The following is a 22,005-nucleotide window of genomic DNA, read 5'->3' on the forward strand; positions in this document are numbered from 1 at the left end:
CAATACATTATAGCAAAACTAATTTAAATATTTTTTTAAAATTCTAATTTTGATTGAGTATTTCTTGTAATTCATGTGCGGAAGTGAATGCATACCATAATATACCCTTAAATATGAAACACAACTCGTACTAGAATGCGCCTGTGTAAAAGATAACTCCCATATCTGTTTAGCCCTTATGCATCGATACTAACTGTATCAACTAACCACATACTGTATAATGACCTTAAGGAATGATCGGAAATGAATTTAAAGTAGGTCAGCGCCGACAGATGGGAGCAGTACACCAGTTCTCAACCACTCCACAAATTCTGACAAGTACCTTCCCATACCAGAGCTTAGTAAGAGTGAAGGTAAGGAGATGTATTGACATCCACCAAACAAATTAGAACAAATGGTTCTTTCTATCTGATTAACTGTAAGCAAGGAATCCACTCCCCACTTTCCCCATATGTTTGAAGTGGATTGAAAATACGTGGGTATGGTTGTTATACCTCTGGCTGTCTATCCAGTACAGAATATAACCTAACCTAACCTGACATAACACCCCCCTCCCCCGTCTTTTCAATTTATTTCAAACATAAAAACTATTTGTAAAATATGAAAAATGTTAAAACACCAAAATAAAAATCATTAAAACTCTAACTATTTTTTTTTTAAAATATCCATGTTGTTTATTGTTAGCATGTCAAATACAAGGAAAACTGACTGCAAGTTTATGGAATTTTCTTTTTTTGTATAGGGTTTGTTGCACAGGGTTCAGCAGCCGTCTGCGTTTGCCGCGTGTAAGCCTCAGTGAAATCGTTAAATTATAACTTTAAAATTCAGCTGAATAACTTATCCTGTTCCCACACAAACAATTCATCTTTTTTTTTTACCCACACTAACGGGTTTTAAGTTGAGGCTTGTGCGCAGCTGAGACGCGGCTGCCGAGCCCTGGTATTTTGTGTAGTATAGAATTTTCAATAAACAAATTTCCAATAATTCATTTCACATAAGATCCACTTTACACTAAAAGTGGCAATATATAAAATAGAAAAAAAGCAAAAAGCTATTTGTTAGATAGAGGAAAATGTTAAATGTGCATTTTTACATAGATATGTCGTCTATCCACCTGTGATATTTCTAATTAACTTTCTATCTATTCTATCATATAAAGTAGTAACCTTTTATGTCTGTAGTGAATGATATCGCTAACCGCTGAACCTGTATGTTTCTCCTTTACAGTAAAGCTTTTTATAGGTCCAGGGAAGGTTTATAACTATTTTGGGGGAGGTAATCTCCACCCTAGTAAGAGAAATCACTCATAGAAAAGAAATTTTAAACTATTTCTTTTTAAAACTTAATTTCAAAATTGGGGGCTTACCTTCCTTCCCCCACAGACGTAGCCGCTAGTACAAATATCTCAAATCAACAAAGAATTCAATATATCTATCTCTAGGATCAACGCCAGCTAGAGATCTCAATGATAGTCTCAACAAAGAGGAAGCAAAAGAGCTTTTACAGGTAGAAAACAGCGTACATACGGTCAAACGTGAAATAAAATCATCAAATATACTTTTTTATTAAAAGCTTCACTTGATATAAACAAACAAACACGCAGACATGCATCCTTTTACGGTTATGTAAGTATAGCAACTTTTATAGTTTAAAAGTAAGGAAAGCAAAGCTCCATATTTATGTAAAATTTAAAAAATAGATAATGAATAAATATTTAAAATATTTAAAAATTTCAATGTTTGTATGATAAACATTCCAAATAAGTTTAGTTTACATTAACAAACACTTTAAAATTTATATTTTAGGGAGTTTAAAAGAATTTTAGGGCGCTTCACACTTAAATCTTGCAAAATCCTGAAAATGCGCATTTTCTGAGTTTTTATGCATGTAATTTTTGGCTTAAATAATAAAATATAATCAAAAGACATTATTTAGGCTGAGAATGATCAAAGCTGTCCGTTGGCTCACTTAGAGTCAGAACTTGAAATAGTTCCTGGTCATAGGTATCTATTTATCTTATTATCTATCTGGAGTATGTGCAGTTTTTCCAAAAGAGTTAAAACTAAAATGGTTTCTACTATTGAATTGTGTTATAAATTTTTTTGATTAAAAAAATTCCTTTTTTTGGTGAATTATCCAAAGCTGGAGCTCACATATAAATTGTTAGAATTATCCATTATCCATTACAGACACAATTTTCCATTATTGGTGGTATTAAAGATTATAGAAAAATTATCAAAACCATATATTAAGTATTAGTTATAAAAAAATCAATTATAGAAAAGATAAAAGCTTATGGATTCTCACCCCTCCCCCCCCCCCTTTAAAATGTTTAATATTATAATTATCATAACCAAATAGAAGAACAATCGATAAAGAGTGTTTTTCTTCTTAACAATTAAAAAAATAGTTAAATATGTGACTATATTTGTTTGTTTAGAACGCCAGCCCACTATATTAATGGAGAGAGAAGTATGGATGATGGAGCCGCCTACGGTAGCTACTCAGCGGCTGACGGCTGTCACGAAGCAGCTTGCACTGAGGATTCTCAGTTAGTACCTGACAATCATAATGAGCTTAATCCACAAGGTAGAACAGCATGATAATTCTCATTAAATATTAAGCAATAAATTTTAATTTGGTCTAACAACAAAAAATACTTTAATATAAAGAAATATGAATCCTTAAAACATCCCAGGACCTATGTGTAGCTTCCCTAAAATGGAGAACTCAATCAATTATGTATTAATAAAATTATGTATTAATAAAATCTTAAGTTATAGAAACTTTATATAATAATTATAATAAATATAAACACAGGCCATTTCTTTAACTTTTTATTGATGGAATACAATTGTTTCACTATAAAATAAATCATCAGTTCCAATTAAGATGTATAAAATAAGAGTTAAAAAAATATATGTCCTTGCATTTTGAATCCTTTTAAAAGACTAAATAATAAGAAAGAAGTATGTGTAAGAAAATTGTACCCCCTGCAGGTTTTTTTTACAAATTATATCCTATATGGGCTTGGGGGGGATTAGCATTCTTATATAAAAAGGGGGAGGTGTGTAAAGGGAATCTTTAAAGAGAAAAAATAGGTCATAATTTATCATTAGCAGTTGCAATGAATACATATTATATGTCATGTACTTTGGAAAAAGGAACTTGTCTCTATGTGGACACTTGCTGAAGATTTCATTCCTGGTGTTTAAATATAAATATTTATATAATAGGATATTTTTAGTGGTTTTTTGTTTCATAAAATGTTGTATGTTATAATTTCTCTAAATTTAGTCCACAAATTGGAAGATGGTCCGTCAGTAAGTTTTACTGGTCTGTCAGGCGACGTTGGTGAGAATGGTGGACAACCGGGCATATCACAATCCATATCAAAGGAACATAAAATTCTCAACATTATCCTTTTATTTTCATGAATTTTTAATTTAATATTTATATCAGTCATAAAATATGTTTTAGCCAAGAGGCTAGGTTCTGGACGAGTGCAGGTTTGCATAAAGTAAGAAGACTCATGTAGGGTTTATGGTCCTTTCATAAATTCTAGGGATTATTACATAATATCTTCGTCAATTTGTTTTATTAGCAGTGATCTTATGGCAATAAAATAAAAAAGTAAAAAATTGAGAAATTGAGAATATTTTATTTTCTAGTTTGAGCAGTTAAGAAAACAATCTGATCTTGTTATGATAAAGGTTTCCTGTAGTTTTTCTATTTTTATCCATCTATCTTTCTCTATAGATATATCTGTCTACCTGGTTTAAAAGTTTGGACACTGGTAGTTTGTATCAACCAACCAATCAGGTTCTATATCACTACACTAATTATTAAAGCCAACTAATAAGAGAGCATGTTTATTGTTTATCATACTTTAGATATTAGTATGATTTACAGTCCAATGTCCCCTCACCCTCCTATCCCCTGTAAATACAACAACGTAACAACGTGTATCTATCTATTGATCTAAATATGTAACTAAAGATAAAAACTACTGAACTGTAGAGTGTGCAAGAGGACGCGTCTCATCATCATTATTTCACCAAGCCACCTTTACACCCCATCAGGTATTAATTAGTTCCTCATGCATCTAGCTCAGTCGCTTGCCACTACATTAATGTAGTTTCTGGTAATTTGGCTGTTGAAAGGCATGATCGGCATATTTTAAAACAAATTGAAATGAAGGGTGGGTAGTTTTTGGTTTGTTTGTTTGTTAAGTTAAGCCAGGCTAGGTATAATTATATTGGGTACTGGTTGGCCCCGAATGTTTAGGACAATGCAGGTATAAGCACCGACTGGTTATTTTTCCAGTAGGGGTTAGGCATAGAAAAATACCCTATTTTCGACCTTTTCAAACATAAAGGCTTTCAGTGTTTAATAGGAAACTTAGAAATAAAACCATTTGGATTAAATCATCTTTCCAAAATTGCCAAAAAAGTTTCTTCATTTTTTTCTATTTATTTGTCAAATGGAAAAGTACTATACAAATTTTTCTTTTTTTTCAGTTTGTTCTTTCTAGACAGAGGCGTCGAAACTGAATACAGGAAAAACTCAATTTTTATTAAAAATATAGATATGATCTTTTTAAATAGATTCCGAACGAGTTATTTATATTTAGTATCTGTCTCTTCGTAATTCACAGTTATAATTCTATTTGTGGTAATACTAATATATTAAGTTTGTTTGATTCCTAGATAATATACTTCGATTTCTTATTTGTGATTGATTATAATATCAGTTTGACTGAGGTTATTTATTTATATATTGCTTAAATTAACCCACTTACTCGTGACAGTTGATTTGGTTGAATTTTCAATAATTTAACAATTGAAAGTATAAATTAAGTTTAAAAAATTTGTTAAAAAAAACAAAGGGGTAGTTGCACAAAATGCATTAAAACTTGAATTTTGTGAACTGCATATTTTGTATTTATTGTAACACAAAATTATATATGTTTGAAGGTTTACTTGGAACTTATGCTTAAAATCAGTTTTTCAAATGCACTTCATACAACTATCCCTTTTGATAATATTACCAATCTGTTGATTTTCTGATTTTAAATTAATATATGTTGCTTTTAATTGTGCGGAAATGTTGTATCAATCTTTACATTACTAAAGACAAATGAATGAATAGAAAAGAAAAAAGATATTCATATCTAACTAATATAAAATATCTCGCAGTTACCCGCGGATATTATGTTGCTAATGTCGTTTGGGTGAGTTGCACCTGGACTGAACAGTCAACTTGTCAACTCAAGGCCAGACTCTTGGTCCTTCACCTAATACCCGTAGTACAGTACATTACAGACAACCAACTCTCTGTGATGCACGACCTTTGTCTGAGAAGTCCTAACTGTGCATGGTAACGAGTTGCGCCTGTTTTGGGCCAAGGCATTCCCCCCACTCTAACTATTTACGTCGCACATTTGACATAGTAGCAGTGGGAACCATTTTTAACGTCTTTAGTTTTTGACGCGGTGTCGGACCGAGATTCGAACCTATCACCTTCCCGACGACGAGCGAATGCGCTACGTGTTGAGCCACGGTCGCGGGTTTACCCGCGGATATTAAATAAAACCTCTTAATTTATTTGCACATTTTGTTAGTTGCTATTTGTTAGCTCCCTTGTTACTTAAAAGAGGTTTGATTTTTGTATTCCAGAGCTTGCGATGGGTCACAGAAGTTTTTTTCCCATTTTGTTGAAGGTGGGCCAATTCTTTGAAGAAATTATGTTTTTTAATCTAAAAGGCAAAAAGAGATAGAGGCTAGGGACTAAGCTGTTATTATGAAATGTATATGATTGTACATATTTAATTAAGGAGCGCTTAAAAAAACTTTGTTTTTTAAAGGGATTATAATCTTAGGATTTACTTTAAATTAAATAACAGAATATGTGTTGTCCCCCCCTCAACACCATAAAAATATTTTAAATATCAGAATAAAAAAGAAATAACCTAATACTATTCATCATTTTAAGTAGCAAGCTTTTTTGTCTGTAGCGAAGTATCTTGCTAACATATATGGTTCTCATTTACAGTGAAGCTTTTTATAGATCCTGAGATGGTTTCAGGCTATTCTATTCTTATAACTAAGTCATTGTATGGTTTTATGCTATTTTTCTGATTATCCATATTCTTCAAATATAGATCCCCTAGATGATAGGGGTATAGCCGCTAGTATGATTTCAATTAATAAAGTCTTAAAATATTTGTTCCTGTCTGTTGGAACTATTTGTAAATATTTTTATATAGGATAGACAAAACCATTTATCATGATCCTGGCAAAACTGTAAACAAACCTGGAGGGTACCATACAATCATACAAATACAAATACAGCGGAAAGTGTCATGTGTAACGTCAAAAAAGACGTCTTAAAAGGAATGGTGATAGGAGAAGTGGGAAAGGAAACCCCCAAAAAGAAATGGATAATAGATGCATTTTTATGACGTCACACATGACACTTTCCATGGGTATTATGTCGTTGTAGCTTTAAAGATCTAGCGTAAAACTTTAGATGATTAGATAATCTAAGACCTCCTTCTGGAATTCCTAACTGGGCATGGTAATGAACTGAGTCTGTTTAAGAGCAATGACATTTCTCATATTATTACTATTGAAATTTCTTAATATCAGCATGGTGTACCATTTTTTATTACTCTATTATAATGCACGGTCCATGATGATAATATAATCATCTATTTAAACTATTTTATGATTATAAGATCATACAAGTTTTAAATTTGCTAACCAATAAATATTATATATTTGTGTAACACCCCTAGGCCGATATCAGATATCAAGGTTTGAAAGTTAGGTATTCTAAGTAAACATTTTATATCAGACATCAAATAAAAAGAAATAATTTCTTTCGTGACATCGCTTTTAAGGAAAGCCCCATTCCTCGTATTTTAACACTAGCTTTTCTTATAATTATAGTCCTTGCGGGGGGCTCTGCGCCTGCGGGGCCAATTGCCTAACACTGGGGGGCAATCACCTAACCTAACCTAAAATAACCTATCACAATTTAAGCTACTGTGAAAATATGACGAAACGCCCATTAAGAGGCCATGTCACGAAAGGAACTTAAAATTGAGTTTAAAAATGAATAAAAAAATGAGTTTTTTTTGTGTGTATAGGAGGACAGCGTGGAAATCTAACCATAACCTTTGTGAACATGAAGAAACCACTCTAGGAAATTATAGTCAAGAATCTATGACAAGCTTCACTGTAAAGGAGAACCTTATGATCCAGCTGTAAACGAGATCCTTCAATAAAGACACACTGATAGACATACAGTTACTTTTAAAATAGGATTGAAATATTATTTGTTTAGATGACATCATTCAAATAATGTGAAAGCTACGTGAATTTAATTTAATGTAAAGAATTTGAAATTATGTAGATGTCTATTTTTAATAAAAATATCTAGGTGCATAATATACAAGAGCAATAGATTTTTTTTACTTTTAATAAGAAAATCCAATCTTTCTAAATTCTATAGAAACAAGTTACACAAAATTCACAAAAGCAATGATTAAATTTTATTAAAGATGTAGCAAAGTCTAATATTTTGTACAAGTTAATAAAAAGAATACAAACAATGAAGTTGCCCTGAGAAGCATTAGCTAATCAATCAACTCATTTTTAACCTTCTTTTCATAAAGTATTTTAATTTATGATAGGATTTGATTTTTCAGTTGAATTTATAATGATAGCCAAAGTTTTAAAACACGTTATTTCATATGTTGGCTTTAATTTTGGGTACATTTATTTAATCTTAATGGTCTGGTTTAAACTAACAATGTCTAAATTTTTTCACTAATAGATTTTATCAACAAAAAGGGGTACTTGTTTATCGTTATTAAGAATGAACTTCAAAATATCAAACCTGGACTTTACCCCAAAGATCCATAATGAAGAGAAGTATTTTTAACATCTGACAGTCTGACGAATTATTCAGGGATTTGGTTAATAATAATGTTCATATTATTTGAAAAGAAACAAAAATTCTAAATAATATAATAATTATATGATTCTGGTTAAAAATAACAAAAAATCATCTCCTATGAATAGAGAGAACTATCATTTCTTTTTATAGAGATACTGTAGAGCTAATGATTATGTTTTGCTAATTTTTTAAAAAGGTTAAAATTTAAGAAAGAGTAAAATAAAAGAAAATTTTATGATAAATGATACATTTAAACACTCAAAATAAATTTAACAATGTTTTGAAAAATAACAAAATTGTTTCTCTAAGCTAATACTTACGTTTTATAAATTATATAAAATTATAATGTTAATTTAAACATAAAATAATCCTGATGTTTTAATACATAAAGAATGATTTAATACTATTGATAGTTATGAATAGAAACTGAAACCTCTCAAATATTCTATTTAAAAATATTGATTATATATTCTATCCAGCTTCCTCATCCTTCAATGCTTATTTTGATATCCTGGTATCTGGACTGGTATTTCTTACTACCTGTCTAGCTTGCTTTATCATGTATCAGGTATACTATCTATCTTTCTATCTATCTATCTATCTATCTATCTATCTATCTATATATCTATCTATCTATCTATCTATCTATCTATCTATCTATCTATCTATCTATCTATCTATCTATCTATCTATCTATCTATCTATCTATCTATCTATCTATCTATCTATCTATCTATCTATCTATCTATCTATCTATCTATCTATCTATCTATCTATCTATCTATCTATCTATCTATCTATCTATCTATCTATCTATCTATCTATCTATCTATCTATCTATCTATCTATCTATCTATCTATCTATCTATCTATCTATCTATCTATCTATCTATCTATCTATCTATCTATCTATCTATCTATCTATCTATCTATCTATCTATCTATCTATCTATCTATCTATCTATCTATCTATCTATCTATCTATCTGTCTATCTGTCTATATATCTATCTATCTATATTTAGCCTGGAAAAATCTGGCTGTGTATCTGTAGTGTGTCAGCATTGTATCACCTTGTCGTGGTGGCTGTCTGTATCAAACAAATTCTTCACCCAAGTCAAAATAGATCAACTTTTAAGTAAGTACAATGGTATCATTTAGTAGGATAGCTTTTCTAAATTTTACGATATTCGGCGGATTACAAAAAAAGATAATTTAGGGACAAGTTAAAATTACTTTAAACTTAAATTAGAAAAAGATTATTTAGGGGGGAAATGAGAAGAGAACAAATTAAGAGGTCATTTCATCTTTTTTTCTTAACCCACAAAAAAAATTACTCTATACTGTTTTTTGCGTTTACGTGAAGCGGTGAAAATTAAAGCATAAGAATACCTAATAATAGCTTCTATTCTTATTATTTTGTTCAGAAAATTGTACAACTGGTGCAGAAGTTGGTATCCTTCACAGGTAAACACCTTGGCAGCAGTAAAGATAGTACAAGCTCAATTGCAGTTCAATTTTAAAAAAGGTTTTCCTGTGTGAAAATTCAAGCTGACTGAAAGACAATTACATTTTTCAAGTATTTTTTACTTTATATTTACTATACGATCTTGCCAAGAAAACGTTTAGCAAAATCTTATTTTTTAAAATATTTTTTTACTGTTTTTGGTCCTGTTCTTGATTTTAATCAACCTACTGTTCATTTAAATTTAATTATGTTCATTTAATTTTGTGGGAACGTGGATAATGTCAGAGCATTACTCACAGACATCATATTTTATAGTAGTAGCTTTTTTATCTGTAGCGAAGGATCTCAATAACCGCTGAACCGATATGGTTCTCCTTTACAGTAAAGCTTCTGATAGGTCTTGAGATGGTTTTAAACTATTAAATTTTATAAATATGGGTAAGTATGGTTTTAGGCGATTTTTCTGACCTTCCATATATCTTAGGATATATAGCCCCTTGATGATAGGAGCGTAGCCGCTAGTAAAAATTAAAAAAAAAGATTTATTCCAACTATGGTTAAAAAATATTAAACCCTTTTGTGAAAATAAATATTTTTTAGTCTGACAGTGAAATTGCCCTGACATTGAATGATATTAAATTCAAAATTTCCAACAGACATATGAAAATTTAAAAAGAATGTATGTCTTACATTTCTTTCCAAATTAAAACAGAATTACAGTAACCATAAAATTATTGCTAGGTATAAGTTGTCAAAGGTTTTGTAATGTTGTAGTTGCTTATCATCCTAGAGACTTGAGCTGGATCTTTAAATCATTTTAGTAGTGAACCGGATCAGGGTGCGCCAGAGTTGGTCCGGAGGTGGGCCGAATGTGAGCCACAGCAACGGCCAAAAAACATTGATCTTTAAAAGAATTTTGGCACAGTGTTGCCAGATTGCTGGGGACACTCAATGAAATATGAATCCGCGCTGGTACAACTTTATAACTAAACCGGGTCAGTACGGTATTATATATAAAACAATGTATAATATAAAAATAATTATAAAAAGTTTTCACCATAGTTTTCCAAGAAAATATTAAAACTAGTTGAAAAAATATTAATTAATGAAATACGGCTCACCCCGATCCGGCACAGTGGCTACACCAAACAAGTGTAACTGGTGCGCCAGAGGTGCGCCACTCGGTGGGCCGGATCGCCAATGCCATTTTGATTTAAAGATTGATATAAGGTGCGCCAATCTGGACCACCTTTGGCGCACCCCGATCCGGCCCACCAATAAAATGATTTAAAGATCCATCTTTGAAGTCTCTTTGTTTCTAACCTAAAGGATCGCGTTTAATATTGAGTCAGGTTTAATCAGGCCTTGGCAGCCGCGCATCATCCGCGACTAAGCATAAAATTTAAACCAATTTAAGTGCTTTTATTAAAAAAGAGGTGTTGTCATATTTGGGTCAGGTGTAGACTTCTAGCTGATTTTAACATTGTTAAAGATCGATTTCCTTGAGGTGTATACGCGCCGAGCCTGGGTTTAAAAGATAAATAACTGAACCGGCAACACTAAATCAGTGTAGTTTATTTTCCCTTTGTTTGTTTATTACTATAGGACAGACAGGTTAGATTAGGTTATATTAGACACTGGATAGCCATGCATGGGCTGGGGGTTCAGCATATGAACAATTTTTTTTCAAAACTAAAAGGAGAGGGGTTGAAATCAGTGCTTGGCAGATATTTTTAAAGAGAAAGCAACGCATTTTAATAATATTAACAAGTTATTTGTTCTTAGGTATTTGGTGCTCTTCTAGTCTCTCTGCCTGTGTTGGCAGTTATTGGGAACCTGACTTGTAATAATATTCATATTTATACAGATATACCTAGGTAAATAGTCATAATACAAAATCAAATGTTTCTTTTTTAGTTTAAAAAACAAGTATGTTTTTCATTACTCGTTCTTTTTGTCTAAAAGTAACATAAAAATCACATCCTGTATGCATTTTATATTTTCTGTAATTATTTATATTTTGAATTCTAAAGTTCTTTAAGTTCATGATATTAATTATATTATTTTCTTTTAGAAATTATTATCTAAACCTGGTGACAGTTTCAATCATACACTTCTGTAATTTTACTCAGGTAAATTTAATTTGTTATGTTATGTTATCTCTTTGTACGTGATTGTTCTTGTTAATAGGGAAGTTGATTCATTACCTATTTGGCCTGTCTGTATATCTTTCTATTTGGCTTTTTCTTTGTAATTTAAATTTTAACAAAACCCTCTTGGGGTAGGCTACTTTAACTTCTGCAATTGAAAATTGTCTTTCCATCCTCTCCCCCCCCCCCCAAAAAAAAAAAAAAAATTTTAACTTTAAAACTTTAACTTTTTAACTTTTAAAGAGGCCTTTAGTACAGTTTAAACTCACACAAAAATATTTCACAAAACATACACACACACGAACAAGTAGGCCTAAAGCAGTTCAGACTACAAAACTTTTATCTACATACTTTGTCTGCTTACTTTTGATTTTTTCTCAATATTTTGATTAGGAGCCTAGTTTGTGTATCTGTATATATATATATATATATATGTATCTAGGTATACTGGTATTTTAACCAGTAAAGAGCATACTGGTTACAATATTTCTATTGAAAGTTGGTTGAGGTCTCTGGTCGAAATTTTATTCCTTACGCGTCATGGGGTAATGGCGCAATGGGTAGGGTGTTGACCTGGTAATCTAAGGGTTCCCGGTTCAAGCCCTGCCACGTGCAAAATTACCTCTGATGAATTGAGCTATACTGATGAGCCCTAAAAACGCGAAACACTGAGTTTATGGATATATATATATACTTTTTCAAAACTTTAGCTCTAAAAATCTCCGGTGTTATTGGAGGTAAAAAAAGTATTTTTATATCTACTTATGTGGAAATCTATAGAGAACAAGAACATATACATTTTTTAATAATTCGTTGATAAATATGGGCTGCAGATGCTAAAAAATACTTTTTCGAGGGTCATACTGTATATATATATGTATCTAGGTATACTGGTATGTTAGGAGCATACTGGTAACAATATTTCTATGTATATATATGTATCTAGGTATACTGGTATGTAAAGAGCATACTGGTTAAAATATTTCTATGTATATATATGTATCTAGGTATACTGGTATGTAAAGAGCATACTGGTAACAATATTTCTATGTATATATATGTATCTAGGTATACTGGTATGTAAAGAGCATACTGGTTAAAATATTTCTATGTATATATATGTATCTAGGTATACTGGTATGTAAAGAGCATACTGGTAACAATATTTCTATGTATATATATGTATCTAGGTATACTGGTATGTAAAGAGCATACTGGTTAAAATATTTCTATGTATATATATGTATCTAGGTATACTGGTATGTAAAGAGCATACTGGTAACAATATTTCTATGTATATATATGTATCTAGGTATACTGGTATGTAAAGAGCATACTGGTTACAATATTTCTATGTATATATATGTATCTAGGTATACTGGTATGTAAAGAGCATACTGGCGACAATATTTGCTGTGAGCTTCCTGGCGTATCTAGTCTACCCCGGATGTTCCTGTATTCACCATACTGTTCAAAATATTACTACTTCTAGTCAAGGTAATATATGTATTTATTACGCCCTTGGAAGCCTGTAGGGGCTAGTGGGAGGGGAAAGGTGGACTGATCCCTCATTCTTATTTTGAGCTTTAAAAGAAAAAGTAAAATATTTTTTAGAGGGGGGGGGGGTATTTTCTATTGGGAAGGTCGAGAAACCCTTCCTCTAATAGTTAAAAACCTTACCTGGACCTATAAGAAGCTTCACTGTAAAGGAGGAACATATCGGTTCAGCAGTAAGCAAGATCCAGACAAAAAAGCTTACAACTTTATATAATACTTTTTCCAAACCTAATTTTTCGTTATTCAGATTTAAAAAGAAAAAGTAAAAAAAAATTGGGGAGGGGGAGGTTAGTCGAAAATTTATTTTTTGGGGGGATATTCTACATTTTTTAGGGGGGTGTGTCTCACCCCCTAAGGAAATAGCTTAAAACAGGACCAGTAGGTATATTACTTGAAGAATAGAGCCCAATCGGTTCAGTGGTTACTGAGCTCTTAAGTTTCAGACAGACAGACATCGTACTACTTTGTATTATAGAAGATATATTATAAACTTTTTTATGCATTTTTACCCTTTTTACCAATTCAGATAATTGTTAGCGCTTTTTCATCCTTTGCATGAACCAAAGACCCTCTAAAACAGCTGTCTCCGATTAGTCAAAATATAAACAAAAAACATACTAGAGGCATTAAAAATTGCACCAACCGCTAGCACGTACACTATGGGAGAAATGTCATCGCCCAAAAATAGACGCAACGTATTACCATGGACAGTGAGGACTTCCAGACAAAGGTCCTGAAATGAAAGGGTCTTTAGTCTGTCGGGTTTTTACCTTAAATCATATCATGGTTGTGTGGACATTGCTATACTTATTTATCAATTTAAGGGTTGGCATGTGAGCCAGTATACAATAATTTTCTTGGAGAGCTGTCACTCAATCTCACTCTTCTCCTTATACTTCTCTGGCTCCTAAACAGGTAACAATTAAAAAGATTATTCTTAAAGGTGGGTTGCATTTGATTCAGCATTCCTGTTACAATTAGGTTTAATCTTGAAAGTATTACAACTTTTTAAAAAAAATACAATTAAGGCCGTCCGTTATTGTTAATGTTAATGTCGTGTGGGTGAGTTGCACCTGGACTGAATAGTCAACTTGTCAACTCAAGGCCAGACTCTTGGTCCTTCACCTCATACCCGTGGTATAGTACATTACAGACAACCAACCTTTTGATTGCACGATCTTTGTCTGGAGATCCTAACTGTGCATGGTAATAAGTTGCGCCTGTTTGGGGCCAAGGCATTCCCCCTACTCTACTTTTTGATGTCCTGTGCCGAACAAAGCAGGTAGGTACCATTATTAACGTCTTTGGTATGACGCGGATTCGAGTTGCATCCTACCCATCAATTTCCTTTGCACTTTAACTAGGACTTGTGGGTAATTTACACTTCAACCTTAAGGGTGGATAGTTAAGGTTTCGTGATTTTTTGGTCACGATATCATTGCGACAATTAATGCAACTACATCATGAACATGACGCTGTATCAGCAATGACTGAAGCCACGTCAAATCCTAGGAACTTTTCAATGCAACCTAGGATCTAAGCGTGACTCCTAGTCGTTGAACTAACAAACGCCACTAATACACTAGTGAGCTACTACACAATGTTAGTCGACAAGGACTTTTCAATCAACCTATGACCTTACAGCGTTTTTCGATCACTAGTGGACCATGCCAAGGACCACCCATGCATACCTGATTTAGGGCTAAGGCTTCCCCCCTACTCTTACTCCAAATCTCTAACGCCTGAAAGAGCAGCAGTAGGTACTAATTTTACATTTTTAGTATTGATGCGGTCTGGGGACTCGAACCTGACACCTCCCCAACAGATAAGCGGACGTTAAACCACTAAGCCATATCTGCGGGTCGTCCGTTAAGTTTAGGGATGTTTTGTTTTTTAGCTATTTTTAAGAGAAAAAAAAATGGGAAAACTTTTTTATTTATTTTTTAAATATCTGATATATTTCTGTATAAGAGTTCGTTAATATTAAATTTTACGTTAATCCAGTTTACGACATTTTAACATGGAGTTCTTAGGACTTAGTATTTTTTGTTCCTTTGTTTAAAATGTTGTTTATGGTTGCTTTAATCATTGTTAAGGCTACTTTAATTTTCTCTATTTGTAGATTATTTTCTTTACTTCGAACCGTTTTATAAGCAAAGATTTTCTATAATTAGGATCAGTCCGTCCGTCCGTAACGGTTAGTCTTTTTCGTTAGACATATTACAATTGTTCTATCGAGTTGAAACTTTGCACGGTGATTCCTTCAACAGTTGGGTACGATTTAGAAAGCGTAGCAACTTTATAATCATTGCCAGAAAGTCCGTACGTACATTTTAAACATACTGATTTTTAAATTTTTTTGAGAGCAACTTTTATCCAATTCCTGTTACAACAAGGTACAATATCATAAGCGAGGCATCTCTATAATTATGTCCAAAAATATAAGTATGTTCTTCAACAGTATTCTGTATTTAAGAAGTTTAGCAACAAAACGTACAATTTTGTCAAAACTCATTCATTTATGTTTCGCTTATTCAGTTCTGACACTCTACAAGAGTTAATGTTAGTTTGTCCTACCGTTTCTGAGCTTCGCTTTTATTGGTGTTTTCATCCTTGTTTCAACTGAATATATGTTATTGAAAGATGTCAAAAATAAATAGATGTTAGAAATTCAATCTAATGATTATTATTTTTTCTGTCAAAATTTAATTTCCTCTCTTTTCTTCTATTACATCTATAATACAAAGTATGTCTGTTTGTTTGTCTGTCTGTAGGTTTGTTTGTAGGGAAGAATCTCGCTAACCGTTGAACCGATCGGGTTCTCCTTTACAGTGTAGCTTCTCATAGGTCCCGGGAAGGTTTATAACTATTTTCTTGGGGGTGGGACAACCCCAACCCCCCCCCCCAAAAAAAAATAAAAAAAATCTTTTTAAAACTAAAAATAGTGGGGTCGACTATCCCCCCCCCAAAAAAAAAAAATTCTCCCTCCCCCCCAAATTTTTTAAAAATTTTCCTTTAAATCTAAAATACGAAAAATTGGTTTGATCAAACCTCTTGGGGAAAAGCCCCTAGAGGCTAGGGGCGAAACCGCTTGTATAACATAAAATGAAAAGAATTATTGAAATAGACATTTTAGGTACAATTTGTGTAAAAAAAAGTTAGTTTTTATTTACTCTAAATTTATTTAAATAAAATAGTTTAAAAGTAGAAAGAAATACAAGGGAAGGACATTTCTTCTTAAAACTTGTATAACAAAGTTTATTTCAATGAGAAGCGAATTAGAAGAAAAAGTTATGTTGTAGATTTCATTAATACCATTTTATATTTGAAAATTATTATAATAGGAGGAAAGAGTAGATACACAATTATTTCTTATATAGTCTATACCTTACAACTTTTAACATGGCCTTTGTCATAAAGTGATTATTAATCATCATGATTTCCTCTTGTTTTTGTGTGTAGGTAATAATCATGCTCTTACAAACCATTGTACATATATATAAATATATGTACAATGGTTCAGAATCAGAATAATATCCGCTGGATTAGAACCAGTTATGAGCCTTATTGAAAAATAATTTTTGTATCGCATTATAAACAATTTTCCACGAATGATAAAATCATATCATATAACCAATACCAATTTTATTGACTTGGGCGTTTGGCCCCTCGGTGTAAACAAAACTGGAAATAATATTTTATTTTTTTAATTCATTATTAGAGAAAAAATGTCTTTGTTACGATGCGATATATATATTTACTATTTTGCCCTTGAATCATATTTTCAACTTTAATCTTTTTTTCTAAAAACTGTCCGTGGAATAAAATCCATAATTGAATTTTACACCTGATTTCAATTCTGATATATTTTCATAACATTCTTTTCACATTTCTAGATTGAAAACTATAAATCTGGAAATAGAGAAGCTTCTGACTGACATATATTTAAGAAAACAAAATGACAGCATCCATAAAATCGAACCTCTGAAATGGTAGGACAAACAAACATTAAAACTGTTTGAGGACATACTTATATTTTTAGTACTTGATTATAGAGATGATTCAATCATTCTACCTAGTGGTATTAGGAATTAGTATTACAAAATTTAGATGAATATGATAAATATAACCTACTAAAATTTTTTTTTTAAATTAAAAACGGCAGGGACGTACGGACTTTCTGATAACAATTATAGCTACGTTTCCTAAATCGTACCTAATTGTTATAGGAATCATCACTCAAAAATTGAAATCGATGGTACAATTCTAATCTGTTTAAAAAACGAATAAAGCTAACTGTCCGTGACGGACGGACGGACAGACTCCAATTATAGAAAAGCTTCGCTTTTAACGAGGATGACAACATTTACAATAGCAAAGCTAAATAAATCAGATAAATAAACCAAATAAATTAAAGTAAATGTTTGAATATGCTTTCAAGTTACCATGAAGAAAAAAACATGTTTTGAATTAACAAACTAAGAACTATTTCTTCGGGGATTTACTTCGTTTGCCAGATAATGTCTCATTGTTACAGAAATATTAATACAAAAAATGGGCTCAGTAATTTTTGTCAAAAATTCACTTGTCATAAATATATTTGTCATAAAAACATTTGTCATAAAGGTACGTTTGTCATAAAAGGTACACTTGTCATAAAAACATTTGTCATAATGGTACATTTGTCATAAAGGTACATTTGTTATAAATTACATTTGTCATAAAGGTATGTTTGTCATAAAACACATTTGTCATAAAGGTACGTTTGTCATATAATACATTTGTCATAAAGGTACGTTTGTCATAAATTACATTTGTCATAAAACCATTTATTATAAAAGTTACCAGTATAAAACTTTGAATACTAGTATAAAATTTTGGGTATTAGTATAAAACTTTGAGTAATAGTATGAAACTTTGGGTACCAGTATAAAACTTTGGGTACCAGTATAAAACTTTGGTTACCAGTATAAAACTTTGGGTACAAGTATAAAACTTTAAGTACCAGTATGAAACTTTTGGTACCAGTATAAAACTTTGGGTACCAGTATAAAATTTAGGTACAGTATAAAACTTTGGGTACCAGTATAAAACTTTGGATACCAGAATAAAATTTTGGGTAACAGTATAAAACTTTGGGTACCAGTATAAAACTTTGGGTACCAGTATGAAACTTTGGATACCAGTATAAAACTTTGGGTATAAGTATAAAATTTAGGTACTAGTATAAAACTTTGGGTACCATCATTTATGACAAATGTACCTTTATGACAAACGCACCTTTATGACAAATGTACCTTTATGACAAATGTACTTTTATGACAAATGTTTTTATGACAAACGTACCATTAAGACAAATGTACCTTTATGACAAATGTACTTTTATGACAAATGTTTGTATGACAAACGTACCTTTATGACAAATGTTTTATGACAAATATATTCATGCCAAGTGTATTTATGAGAAGTGAATTTATGACAAAAATTACTAAGCCAAAAAAATGATGATTTTAACATTAGCGTTTGTAAAGTTTTTTTCCTGGGCTATAAAGTACATAATGTATCCTAACATACCTGACCTAAAGTACATAATGTATCCTAACATACCTGACCTAAAGTACATAATGTATCCTGACATACCTGACCTAAAGTACATAATGTATCCTAACATACCTGACCTAAAGTACATAATGTATCCTAACATACCTGACCTAAAGTACATAATGTATCCTAACATACCTGACCTAAAGAAATAAACAAACGAAAAGCTACCTTGTTTGACAGAAACTTGATAAAATCAAATCAAAATTTAAGTCGAACCATCATAAATTAGTTTCTGGCCCTTAGCATAAACTCTAATATAGGAAAACTATATAGAAATGAACCATAAAAAAAACTCTAGATGTTTTTTCCAACCATTGTAATTGAATATATTAATACTATTTGCTTTAATAACATTTTTATAAAAAAAAAATAACTTTTTATATGTTTATTTAGTGTAGCAATTATATATTTTAACATGTTAGCTTTTCTAGTGTATTTTCAAAATAATTGTGCATGTTTTTAATGTTATTTTTAACTGCGTCACAACTAAAGACGTTAAAAATGATTCCTACTGCAGTATTTCAGGTGCGCGACAAGATAGTTATAGTCGAGGGAATGCCTTGGCCCATAAACAGGCGCAACTTATTACCATGCACGGATAGGACTTTCAGACAAAGACCGTGCTATTAAATAGTTGGTTGTCTCTTGGATGTTACCTAACCTAATATACTTGGGTGTTAGAGTATCGCATCCCATTACAAGTGGATGGTGCTCTGGATTCTCTAGATGATCACTTAAAAATCCAAGAATTATCCCGCCCTTACGTGGTAAGGTAAGTATCAAATACTTTGTCGAGGTCTAAACAAATTAGTAAGCCACTTAAAATTTAGTATTATTTGAAGAAGAAAAAACACAAAAAGGCCCCAGTGAAATAATAGAAACCACCAACTACTCCTAAATATACCCAGATTTTTAAGGCAAAACCACACAGACTCAAAGACAGACAAACACGAAGCTAGACATCTTGTTACTTGAGATTTGTAACCTTTTTCATAATGTGTTGGTTCTTATTGACACCATCAAACTATTTATTATTTCATCTAAAGAAAGGCATTACCAAAATACATCAATAACCAAGTATAAATCAGCTAAACCGGCCCATTATCTCTAGCTGCTTTTCATTAACTCTAAAACTTTTTTGATACGCTGTCAGAGACAGATATTTATCTCTCACAAATAACAAGAACAACTTTGTCAAGGAGTGGCTAGGCCAATGCGAAGTAATTAAAAAGACATCTTTTTATATATTTGGATGAAAAAAAAACAATCGCACTGCATTTTAATGATGTTTTAAAATAGAAGCTTTTCTATATTATGGTAGGTCTATCCCTACATCCGTCCGTAACGGTTAGCATTTATCGTTAATATAGGCATGATAAAATTAATTCTTAAAATATAAGTATTTAATCCATATTAAGCCTGTATAAGTAATTTTGGAATATATTAGATATATTCTGAATTTTAGTTTAAACTTTTATATAATTTCAATAATGTATTGAGTTTGTCATAATAATCTATATTTGTTAGTCTACGTTCGTCTATCAATCTAATTTGTTGAGCCTTACATTTATATATATTTTGTCATCCTTGTTTTTTTAAAGTCCACGACGAACAAGTTTACATGCTTCTAATAATATAATCATATTATTGTACTTTCTAGCCTTCAACAACTTAATAGAGATATTTTTATAAACAGCCCAAAGTTTTAATGTAAATAACATGTTTAACTAAACTGTGTTGATCACATTATGTTATATTTATAAACATGGAAGATTGCATAAAATATTAAGAACAAATAGAATAATAGATATATTATTTTTTATGGCAAATAAACTTTTTTTTATATTTTTACAATGTAAAACTTTCAAGATAATGATACATGAATCCGCGTACTGAAGGCTTGAACCCAAAGAGACTTGTACCTTATTTTAGGGAGTTTGAGATAAACTACAGGCTGAGTTTCCATTGTTCTTTGCTGGCTGCCAAGGATAAAAAGAAAATGGCTAACCTAAAAAATCAGGTAATTTTTTTAAAGAAAAAGATCGGGGTAAGAGAAAGAAAAGATATTTGTTAAGGTTTTAGGAAGATTTAGTAAAAAGATAATCAAGTCCATAAGCACATCAGCAGTAACAAGCAAGCAATATTTTTACAATAATTTGATTGTGTTACATTTTTAGCCATTTATGAATATAAAATCAAATCTGCGAATAAACAGAAAGACATTTATGCATTCTAGTAAGATATGAAAGTTGATTTAATGCAAAAAAAAAATGCAAATAATCCTCCAAAAGTAAAAAAAAGACATTTTATTGTTTTTTTTTTGTTTCATCAAAGTTCTTAATTGTAACTAAAATAAAAGAACATTTGTTTACAAGTTTAATGTGTAATGTACAGTGGTACACCTTAATGACAGTCAACTCTTTATTTATAAAAACTTGAGTGGGGATGGAAGTCAACCTCAACCAATTTTCAATTTTGAATTTAAAAAAAGGAAGAGAAAAAATAGAGGGGGTTTTCTAAGGGATATTTTGGGAGAACCATATCGCTTCTACAGTTTGTGAGAACCTTTATGCAAGGGTATATACTATATATGACATTTTTTTTATAAATGTTTGGCTTTTTTGTAAGTTCTATTTTATGCCATTAAAATGTGTAATAAAAAGTATTAGTTTTGCTTAAACGGTGCTTTATGGTAACTTAACTCTTAAACATATTTAGGTAGTATTTACTCTTATACAATTTTTTACAATTTTGTAAGCGCAGCTACTTTACATTTACAGTTTTATGTCAGTCTTATCAGGTCTTTTATGCAAAATATTTTTTTTGGGGAGGGGGGGGGGGGCGGAGGTGGATTAAAATAGCTCCACAAGATTTAAAAGTGCTATCTTTCCTAAACATCACAAATAATATATTAAAAACACCTAAAAAAATGTTCCAAGAAGTATTTTTTCCAGTTTTTAAAAGAATGCAAATATTTAAAATTCAGCAAAGATTATTGTAATTCCATCGCGGATGCGTAAAATCCATTATTTTACACTGGAAATAAATGTTTGGAAATCTTTGTCTCGCGGCAATAAAAAAATGAATCTACATATCCTAGGCTGACTGGCTGCTACATAATATCATACCTAAACATGTGTCATATCTATCTATCTATCTATCCTAGCCTGCTAGATAATATCATACCTAAACATGTGTCATATCTATCTATCTATCTATCCCAGGCTGCTAGATAATATCATACCTAAACATGTGTCAAATCT

The 22,005-nt window shown here is 31.3% G+C and overlaps 2 protein-coding genes across 3 annotated transcripts in view; both read left to right on the plus strand.

Moving 5' to 3' along the window:
- LOC145319131 (adenylate cyclase type 9-like) overlaps positions 1-4,665 on the plus strand; it is a 123,893-nt gene extending 119,228 nt beyond the window's left edge. The window contains exons 26-33 of one of the 2 annotated variants that reach the window (XM_080160993.1): positions 256-353; positions 1,442-1,506; positions 1,936-2,003; positions 2,441-2,589; positions 3,298-3,396; positions 3,670-3,713; positions 4,021-4,082; positions 4,521-4,665. In XM_080160993.1, the coding sequence (XP_080017119.1) occupies positions 256-353; positions 1,442-1,506; positions 1,936-2,003; positions 2,441-2,589; positions 3,298-3,396; positions 3,670-3,713; positions 4,021-4,082; positions 4,521-4,650 (715 nt within the window). In that variant the 3' untranslated portion in view covers positions 4,651-4,665. The remainder of the gene's footprint in view (positions 1-255; positions 354-1,441; positions 1,507-1,935; positions 2,004-2,440; positions 2,590-3,297; positions 3,397-3,669; positions 3,714-4,020; positions 4,083-4,520) is intronic. The other variant, XM_080160994.1, reaches the window with a different exon arrangement.
- A 2,489-nt stretch (positions 4,666-7,154) lies between these two features.
- The window catches only part of LOC145319133 (adenylate cyclase type 9-like), a 32,121-nt gene continuing 17,270 nt past the window's right edge, over positions 7,155-22,005 (plus strand). The window contains exons 1-9 of the mRNA XM_080160995.1: positions 7,155-7,207; positions 8,443-8,533; positions 8,989-9,101; positions 9,391-9,430; positions 11,217-11,308; positions 11,506-11,563; positions 12,955-13,078; positions 13,963-14,053; positions 20,675-20,762. Coding sequence (XP_080017121.1) covers positions 8,525-8,533; positions 8,989-9,101; positions 9,391-9,430; positions 11,217-11,308; positions 11,506-11,563; positions 12,955-13,078; positions 13,963-14,053; positions 20,675-20,762 — 615 coding nt within the window. The 5' untranslated portion in view covers positions 7,155-7,207; positions 8,443-8,524. The remainder of the gene's footprint in view (positions 7,208-8,442; positions 8,534-8,988; positions 9,102-9,390; positions 9,431-11,216; positions 11,309-11,505; positions 11,564-12,954; positions 13,079-13,962; positions 14,054-20,674; positions 20,763-22,005) is intronic.

Source organism: Acartia tonsa, chromosome 5 (assembly GCF_053477335.1).
Source record: "Acartia tonsa isolate MP-2025a chromosome 5, ASM5347733v1, whole genome shotgun sequence".
NCBI classification, from domain to species: Eukaryota; Metazoa; Arthropoda; class Copepoda; order Calanoida; family Acartiidae; genus Acartia; species Acartia tonsa.